Genomic DNA, 10,232 nt, shown 5'->3' on the forward strand with positions numbered 1-10,232 from the left:
TTGATTTTTGTTGAAGGGAACCAATGAACACTGAACTCTGAATATTGTGGACTCTGATTAATGCTTTTGTTCGATTCTCGTGGAATTTGAAGCAAACAGAAGCAAAAACATGAATCAGGAAATTTTCCCACTAAGTGATTATAAAATATCAGAGAGTGAATCTCAGATATCTTTACACTGTGTGTTGATTTGTTACTGTTTAATATTTTTTTAACCTCTTGTAAAGAAAAGATAACTGTTGTATATAAATAATAGGGGTGGGGAAAAAATCGATACTGTGTAGTATGGTGATATTTTGTTTGCTAATAATGTATGGATACAGGGACAGCAGAAATCGATATTTTGTTACAAAAAAGGTTTTTGTGCTCTGACTTCAGAGCATGTTGATCCTTTTTCTAAACAAGAATCCTGACATTCCTTCACTGTCCAAATGTGTTTAACTTGTTTTTAGCAGCAATAAACATGACAGTTTACTTATTTTAATTTAAGACATGTTTTATTTTAATTAAGTTTAAAACTTTTTTTATTTAATGTAAAATTATATTTTGTTTTAATTTACTTTCAAATTCTTCAGTTGCTGAAGGGGCTGCATAGTTTTCATAAACTGCATAGTTCAGAATAGCTATAATTGTACCAGATGGTTGATTCAGTTAAGTTGGACTAGACTGTAATACAAACCGTTCAGTTTGTCAACAATAAAACTGAAATGAGAGAAAGACTGAGTGTGAGACTTTGATATTAGAGAAAATGAATATTGATAAAGTTTACCTTTATGTACAGAATCTGAATATCGCAAAATATTTTAAAAATTGCAATAATATCGTATCGTGCGTTAAGTATTGTGATAATATCGTATCGTGAGTTGTATGGTGATTCCCATCTCTAATAAATAATAGTGACAAATACTGCACAAAACTACTGCTTATTTATGACACAGTCTCCATCACGATAACAACAAAATCTTTCTTCTGTGAGTAAACAGCGCCATCATGTGTTGCACAAACATGACAAGAACACTTTTTCAAATATTCAAATGTATTATGGAAGGAGATGTTTAGAAATTTCCAATTTCAAGATTTTATTTTAAATTGCTAAACAGAGTTTAAATGTTATGCTAGAGGTAATGATTTAATAGCTAATCAGTACGCCAGGGGTGGGCAGCTCCAGGCCTCGAGGGCCGGTGTCCCTGCAGGTTTTAGATGTGTCCTTGAACCAACACAGCTGGTTTAGATGGATAAATGATCTCCTCAACATGTCCTGAAGTTCTCCAGAGGCCTGTAACGAACTAATCATGTGATTCAGGTGTGTTGACCCAGGGTGAGATCTAAAACCTGCAGGACACCGGCCCTCGAGGCCTGGAGTTGGACACCCCTGCAGTACGCCATATCAAACAGTGGTTGAAAATGTAATTTTTATTTGTTTTCTGCAAACCAGAAACTCTGAAATATTTTGCATGTGTAATTTTTTAAATGCATTTTATTAAAAAGACTGTCACTTAATCTCACTGGTACATATTAATTGATTTTCTTTCAGTGCTTACAACTGTGTATAGTAATTTTCCCATTCATTTGTGATTGTCTACTCAGATTTGACCATTTTATATATGAATAAATACATTTTCTGCTCTATAAGTTAGACCCTCTCGATTTTATACTTTCTTTTGCTTTTTTTTCATTTAATACATTTGAAAACTGACCATATGGTATCATAAATATATTGATGGATGATCTTGTACATGTCTAGATTAGAAAAATCTAACATAAGATACTATTAAACTTTTTAATAAGTCAAAGCAAATTAAACAAAAATAAAATACATTTTTAAAAAAGTGTTACCTGCTTAAACTTGCTGCCTCTTTTAGCAAAGGAGATCAAACTAAACAGGGCATTATACCTCTGCTCCACAGGCTGTGACATCACCTCAAACAGATGTGGCAGGTCATCTCATCACCTTCAAATAACCACAGCAGGTCATGACATCTCACCACCAAGAGACCAGAGTGCTGATGCTACAATCTGGGCTAGCTCCTGATATCATGCAGTGCCTCATATTAGAAACTTGGTGGTTTGAAAGTTGAGTAAACTGTGTAATGGTGACATCTTCTGGTCCAGTATTATCTTCACACATAATTAGAGAATTTTTTCAATGTGGCTGCAATTTGATGGGAAATAAAGCCATAGATGCCCCGGCCTGAGTGATGAATATTTAACTCATGTCTAGGTAGCTTATGTGATCCATGGGTTGCCCCTTTTAATCCACAGCAGACTTGATGCCCTCTTTGCAATATTGATGCGCCTGATTTAGGGGACTTCTTACTGTGCAGTCCCCTGAATCATAACAGCTTGAAGTGTGAAGTGTCTGCCCGGCAAAACCTTAGCAGGACCTCAGTGAGCTAGCAATAGCTGCTCCTGCTTAGACGATCCCCTGCAAACTTCCCATACTCAGCTGTCTTCCTCTCAGTTAACTCTACCACCTGGAAGACCAGATGACTTTGACACACGCAGCCATGAGCTGGGTGTGGTCATGGCTATGGAGACAGGTTCATATATTAGTATATAGAACAAAGCATAACACGGTAAAATGTACAAATACTTAAGTAAAAGTGCATTAGAATTGTTTCAATGAAGTGCTTCTGCAAAACAATGCGATATATCATTCTACAACTGTTTATAACTTGCATAGTTCATATTTCTGTATAGTTTTCCTACTTATATCCTGTTCATAGCCTGTACATACTTATAGTTATGGCATATTCATAACATACCTTCATACCGTGTACATTATAACATACCATAATAGACCCTTTTCTGTAATATATCTGTATATCTATATTATGGCTAAAGCACTTCTGGATGGATGCAAACTGCATTTTGTTGCCTTGTACTTGTGACATGTGCAATGGCAATAAAGTTACATTCTGTTCTATTCTAAAACTACTGCGTTGCATTTAAGGACTGGATCTGTCCGTGCTGTTTAGAGCTGGGCCTTTGCCACCTGTAATATAATATACTCACTTTTATGTTTTATTCTTACTGACCACTCAAAGTCACACTTTATATTTTTTACAGGTGATAAATTAATACAGGACTTTACCCTATGCACCTAAAGCACTTCATCTACCTCACATCCACATCCTTTCTAGAATTAAATTAGCCTAACGTGTATGTCTTTGCACTGTGGGAGGAAGCAAGTGAAATGTAATGTGGTACATTTGCAAACTCCACCTATAAAGGAACCAGGAAGCTTCATGCTGTCAGTCCACCATGCCACCACATGTCAGGCTTCATGTCTGTGCCAAGGCACCCTCTCCTTGACCTTTACATGGTCACTAGCCTTTATGTGCATCAGATATGATCACCTCTGTGCTGTTTTACTATCGCATTGTTTGGAGATTCCACCATGATCCTTCAAAGACCAGCAGGTTTCTGTCTCTGTTCTTGTGACAGTGTCAAGGTCACCTTTGAACATTAACATTGTTACAGAAATTATACAAACAGACAGTTTCCAGTTAGTTCACAGTCTCAAGAATCCCTATAATCACCATACTGTTTTATCTGACCCACACCAGTGGATCTAAAGTCCATCTCTATTGATACAAGTCAAATTTGACCAGGAACAGCCTCAGTGTACAAAGGTCTGTACACCCATGTACAATTGTAAACATTTTTGTCATGTGTATTTTGGGCCACTTTTTGGAAAAGTCATCAAATTACAGACTAAACGAATTTAATTTGGGGTATTTTAGTTGCAGTCATCCTATAAGGAGTAAATATGTTTGTTGATAGATTGTGTGGAACAAGATCAAGAAAAAATCTCCAAGGGAAATAAATCATAAAGGTAAAATTTGTAACAGAAAACTCTGCCATTAGTCTGCAGCCAAACTCTTCCTGCGTCAACACATGCTTCTGACACAAGAGAGCCGGCTCTTTCGGCTCCCAACCGGCTCTGCAGGTTGTTTTGTCACTTTAATTAATTTAATATCTACAATAATATAAAATTATGCACAAAAGGAATTACTAATGTAAACAAAAGTGGTTTTATTTATAAATGTTTATACAAAAATATACGGTGGCCCCTGGAGACAAACCACATACAAACTCCGAAACAAGTACAAAGCTACCTAGATTACTTACATGACACAATTGAAAGCATATGTGTATTGTTTGTATATTTATACACAAACACTCGTATATATTCAAATAAATTTAAAAATATATTCATTTACCTGCTACTACCACACACCAAATCCGGTCATACTTCCTGGCTTGTAGCCACTAGGATCCTGGAGCACTTCTATTGTGTTTTGGAGTTTGTACGTGCTTTGTCTCTAGAGGCCACGTAAATATACTTTATTTATTCACCCCACATAAAATGTTATAAATAAATTATAAAATACAAAAACCAACTATTTATATTTCAACTTTTAACTATTTGAATTTTCAGCTTTTTCCTTTTAAAGAAATTTAAAGTGAAACAACACAAAACACAAACCACAACAAAATAAAATATAAATTAAAATATGCAAAACAAAAAGAGGATGCACATTCTCTGTCATATAGGCCTGGGATGATTATTTGGGAGAGAGTTTTCTGAGAGTGCTCTGTTCCTGTGCAACTGCAAGTGTAACTATAGTTACATATATAGTTACAGTTGCAGATGGGGGAGGGGCGGTATAATCTGCTCAGCGCAAAGCACAAGTGCGAAGTGAAGCGAAAAAAAAAAGTGCAAGAGAGGGTGAGAGAAATAAAAGGCACAGCTTGCGTCCTTCACTTCAAAGAGTCGGCTCTAAGAGCCGTTTCGTTCGCGACCGACACATCACTATTAGAAAACACCTGTTGGCACATATAAATGTCACGTAAAAATCCGCTATAGCATGCAAATGGTTCCTTAAAAATAAAATTCCTCCAATATTGTTAGAATTATATTATTTTTACACCCGAGAAAATGTAAACTATGGGAACACAGGAGGACAAATATGTTTCGTTTTACATAAAAAGACTGCGTTTTAATGGAAAGTGAAGTTTAGGCTTTGAATTAAAAATGTTTTTGGTTCTTTTAGTTTGAAAACATATATAGATGTGCTCCTTTTTTCTTTTTCTTTTTTTATAAAACAGTATTGTGAAGACAAACGACTATTTTGAAAGGTCGTCTGAGCTTCCAGCACATTTGGTTTGGATTTATACCAGATGCCCTTTTTGAGTCTGTATTTTAGGCCACTTTAAGAAAAGTCAGCAAATTTAATGCTTAACATTCTTTTGCTGTAAAATAAGAGCGTGAAGGCCATAATAGGGTTTGGTGAACAACCAGGTGGGTGACACCCAAATGTAGTCGTGACTCTATTCTTGACTTTATAGTGTTTATTTGGTTCATTTAAAGAACATTTGTTTTTGAGTCTTTCTCAGTTATTTCACTTCTTGTTTCCTGGACTTAATTGTTTGTTTACATGTTTTTTAACCTCTGACTGGCCATTATTGTTTGCGTGGTAATTTTGGGTGTTTTGTGCTCAGTAGTTTTTGTGTACATATTGTTGCTTTATTATCAGGCTGTTTGCTGGTTATTTTGGGCAGGGTTTTTTTTTTTTTAGTTCCTCTGTAATTTTTGGTTTTTGTAGTTATTATAATTATTATTTTTTGTTTTGTGGGGGTTTGGGGGTCTCTTTGTCGTCTTTTTAAGGATTTTCATAGCACGTAAAAGTCTTATTTTGAAAGTTATAACCGGAACCCCACCCCCCTCGACGATTGTAGAAAACGGTCATCTCTACAGTCATTGGTTTAACCCCAGCTGTTTATAATCACAGCTGTGGTGGAGCTTTGACTCAGAGCCTCTCTCTCCACCAACAACTTTAGTTTTCTTTCCTTCTGTTTGTCTTCCAGCGGTGAAATGTCGACCACCGGGAGCTCCCTGAACTCTGAGGGCATGTACTCCCAACTAATAGACAACGAGTCCTGTCATGACGACTTACCCCACAGGCCAGATGTGGAACACCGCGGTAAGCAGTTAAACTTTAACCCTGCAGCTGTGCCTCTGTGGGGGAATGCAGACGGTTTTGTTTATCTTTGCTTTAAAACAACTGACTTTGTCCCGTTACTGTAGACACGGTGCGTTATCACCATGGAGACAACAAATGGAGATTTGTTACCTTAACTTTTGTTTATCTTCAGGATTCACTTTGCAGCTTCTCACACGAAAGTGCTGTTTTTCTCGTATCGGTCATTTAATTTTCATAGTTCTGCAGGCTTTCACTGGTAATTGTTTACTTACATGTTATAAGGATAATAAAAAGATATTATAATAAAAAGATAATAAAAAGATAAAGAAAAAAATATCTATCAACAGAAACCATTTTAGATATATTATCAAAGTGCTTTACAAAGTCACAAACTCCTGTGTTACATAACAGACAGACATGCTGGTGTAAACGTGAATTCAATCTTATATACGGTTTTATACTCGGAGCCTCCTCCTTCCTCTTTCCGTGGGAACATTAGTGGTTTTCTTTGAACCTCTTTTACACACTAAATCCAACTTTTATACACACTGGAGTCAGTCTGCAATAAGAATAAAAGACTAACACTGTGAAGCCAAAATATAGTTTTATTTATTTATTTAATTAATTAATTGATAATTAAATAATATGCAGAAACTGATTATGAGTTCAAAATGCAGCCATGGCAGCAGCAGGCTAAGCTCAGTCACTAACAGACAGACAGTGTGTCAAAGGGTCCGATCAAAGCTCTCATGTTTATTTGTTTGTTTGTTTTCAATTCAGTTTGTGGATTTCCTTTTTTTCAGATGAGTTTTTGTGTGCATATTAAGGCCCTTTGTGATGTTTTTGTTTGCTTTTGTGTTTTTATTGTTTACTGTTACTGTTTTTACTGTTTATATGGACACGGTGTTTTTTGTCTGGTGACATAATGCTTTTATTCTTCCATCCTGAATTTTTAATATAAAAGTGATCTTTGATTAATAATGAAGTAGAACGTTTAAAGTCTATTATTTACTAACATTTAGAATTTTCAGATAGATGAATATACATTAGTTGTAAGTCTTTCACTTACCCAAAAACAAATAATAAATTCCTACCTGCATGATGCTTTGTTAGATAATTAAAAATGTCAAACGCATCGCCCTGAATGCGTTCCAGCATGTTTGACATTTACAAGTCTGAGCAGATCAGAGTCCACTGTGGACAAAGCGCTCCACTGCACGCGCTACTTAGTCATCAAAAAGTGTGAATACATTTATATGTCAGGTTTAAAAAAAGGTCGTGTTGTCAGTGATGCAGAACAAAAAAAAAATTTTTTTTCTTAAAGGTACTTACTATAAATTCCTGTTTAAAGATTATTTTAAATCTTGCAGAATCAACTGAAACTATCATCCATATATGTGAAAATAACTTTTAATAAACCGTCTTTCTCTTCCCATCACCTGCAGGTCATCCTGTGATGCAAATGTTCCCCAGGCCGAGTGGTCCCAGGCTGTACCGCCTCGCCACCATCTGCCTGGCAACGCTGTGCGCCGTCCTGCTGATCTCCATCATAGCTGTCACTGCACACTGTGAGTACACAACTATACTGAAAAACCTTTGCACGCAATTCTTGTTTTTTAAGTCGTTAAAGATAGATGTTGTACAATCGCTGGAAAAACAACCATTCAAAGAAATTTGATGAAAAATGAAAAATTAATGCCTGTGATGAGTGTTTGTAAACCTCTGACCACATGTAGAAACTCGTGGTTAAATTAAATTGTAGAGTTTGTGCTCTGAAGTCACAGACCAAAAAAGACGTAGCTTTTTATTATAGATTTTTATGCCTCCAATTTATTTTTGGAAACTGGAGGAGGCATCCCCTGCTGGCCAGTGGGAAGAATGCACTCATGGCTGATTTGGTTGACTGATTTTTAACTTACTGGAATCATCAGGTCAAAATTGTGTTTTGTTAAGTTCCTGTGAAAGAAATAACTCCAGGAAGAGTTTTTATTTCTAATCACAATATTCTAGCGTGCTGAGACTTTACATGGTGGACATGGAATCCGTTATACCGCCAAGCTAATAATGTCATTGTAACCATGTTAGCATTGCTGGTAGTACAGCCTCACAAATTTTTCCAGTATGTGTTTCATGTTGGCTGAAAATTCACTATATGGTGTATAAGTATTCACTCACCCATCCAAACTATTGAATCATTCGGATCACTTCCTTGGCCAACATTTGTGAAAGAATGGGTCGCTCTCAGGAGCTCCACCATGGTACCATAGGATGCATTAGTGGTGCAATGACTCACTGTTGATCCGTGAAAGTTATTAGAAAAGCTATTGGGGTGTTTAGCTACAGACATAAGGCCGTATTCCGTTGTGCGAAACAAGGGGTTTAAACATATGATGAACATGCGTGAGCCACGCTATCATAATCCCGTCGCGCGACCACTTCAGTGACAAGATCGTTCCAAGCATGTATAATAATAATAATAATGGATTGCATTTATATAGCGCTTTTCAGGAGCCCTCAAAGCGCTTTACAATTCCACTATTCATTCACTCTCACATTCACACACTGGTGGAGGCAGCTACAGTTGTAGCCACAGCTGCCCTGGGCAGACTGACAGAAGCGAGGCTGCCATATTGTGCCATCGGCCCCTCTGGCCAACACCAGTAGGCGGTAGGTGAAGTGTCTTGCCCAAGGACACAACGACCGAGACTGTCCGAGCCGGGGCTTGTATGAGTAGGAAAAGTCCAAAGTTATGGCTGAACTGTCCCAGGCATTTTCTGTTGCCCAACTACAGATGGGTGGAGCTCCAGGGCAACATAAAGCTATGTGACAATTACTGCTGATTATATCACAGCGGAGTGGTAGATACAAAGCAATCGTGGCTCAAGAGTTGGGAGTTCGCCTTGTAATCGGAAGGTTGCCGGTTCGAGCCCCGGCTCGGACAGTCTCGGTCGTTGTGTCCTTGGGCAAGACACTTTACCTACCGCCTACTGGTGATGGCCAGAGTGGCCAATGGCGCGATATGGCAGCCTCGCTTCTGTCAGTCTGCCCCAGGGCAGCTGTGGCTACGACTGTAGCTGCCTCCACCAGTGTGTGAATGGGTGGATGACTGGGTGTGTAAAGCGCTTTGGGGTCCCTAGGAGGTACTAGTAAAAGGCCATTTACCATTTACTGCCCTATATTGCACCTTAATTTGTTTTTTATGAGTCTTGAGTTGAATGTTTTTTAACGGGCAAAAAAATACATAGATAAATAAATGACGAGTTAAATTTTTCTTGTCTTCTTTTCTTTTTTTGCTGATCGGAAAATTGATCTGACTTAAAACTGTGATCAGATCCGAACCGTGAGTCTTTTGATCCATTGCACCACTAGATGCTGTGAAACAAGTCCAGCTGTGAAATTTACTCACTACTAAATATTTTACAGTCAGCTGTTAGTGTTATTACAACAAAGTGAAAGTGATTGTGGATTACAGCCACGATCAGTGGATGCTGAGGTGCAGAGTCAGAAGCTGCAGATTTCGGGTTTGGCATTTGAGAGCAGTGGGGATTATCCTGTGGGGTTGTTTCTCAGGAATTTGGCCGGGCCCCTTAGTTCCAGTGAAGTGAACTCATACCAAAACATTAAGGACAATTACATGCTCACAACTTTGGGGGAGCAGCTTGGCCACGGCTCCTTCCTGTTCCAACATCACTGCACACTAAACACAAAACAAGGCCCACAAAGTCATAAATGAGACATGAATGAGACACTTTGCAACGGGTAAGAGCGGGGTCTCTAATTCATTTACGGATGGTCAGTCACTGACATTGGAGCCAAGCCTCCAACTTCAGTTCACAAACGTGCTTCTGGAAAAATGGTCAAAAATTCCCATAAACACTCCAAAACCTTGTGGAAAGCTTTCTGGGCCCATGTTATATTAAACTCTATGGATTAAGAATGGTATGTCACTCAAGTTCATACATGTGTAAAGCAAGATGAGCAAATACTTTTGGCAGTATTGTAATCCTTCAGCATACAGTACTGTATGTAACTTACTTTCATACTGCTAACAGATAAAAACAAACCTCAGGGTGGTGGTGAGGCATCCTTAGGGAAGCAGACGCAGGAGGCAAATGCGTCAGCTCTGACGGCGTCCATCGCCAAGCTGCAGCAGGAGAAACAACAGCTGCAGAAAGAGAAGGACGAGCTGCAGGCCAAGCTCGCTGCAAAGATGGCTACTAAAGGTAGACTCCTCATTTTTCTT

General features: G+C 38.0%; 1 protein-coding gene across 1 annotated transcript in view; it reads left to right on the plus strand.

Annotated features, from left to right (window-relative positions):
* The first annotated feature begins 5,756 nt into the window (after positions 1-5,756).
* The window catches only part of LOC102776061 (uncharacterized), a 13,255-nt gene continuing 8,779 nt past the window's right edge, over positions 5,757-10,232 (plus strand). Inside the window, exons 1-3 of the mRNA XM_006804203.3 lie at positions 5,757-5,989; positions 7,435-7,557; positions 10,042-10,212. Of these exons, the coding sequence (XP_006804266.2) occupies positions 5,881-5,989; positions 7,435-7,557; positions 10,042-10,212 (403 nt within the window). The 5' untranslated portion in view covers positions 5,757-5,880. The remainder of the gene's footprint in view (positions 5,990-7,434; positions 7,558-10,041; positions 10,213-10,232) is intronic.

Source organism: Neolamprologus brichardi, chromosome 22 (assembly GCF_056152115.1).
Source record: "Neolamprologus brichardi isolate AB-2024 chromosome 22, ASM5615211v1, whole genome shotgun sequence".
Taxonomy (NCBI): Eukaryota; Metazoa; Chordata; class Actinopteri; order Cichliformes; family Cichlidae; genus Neolamprologus; species Neolamprologus brichardi.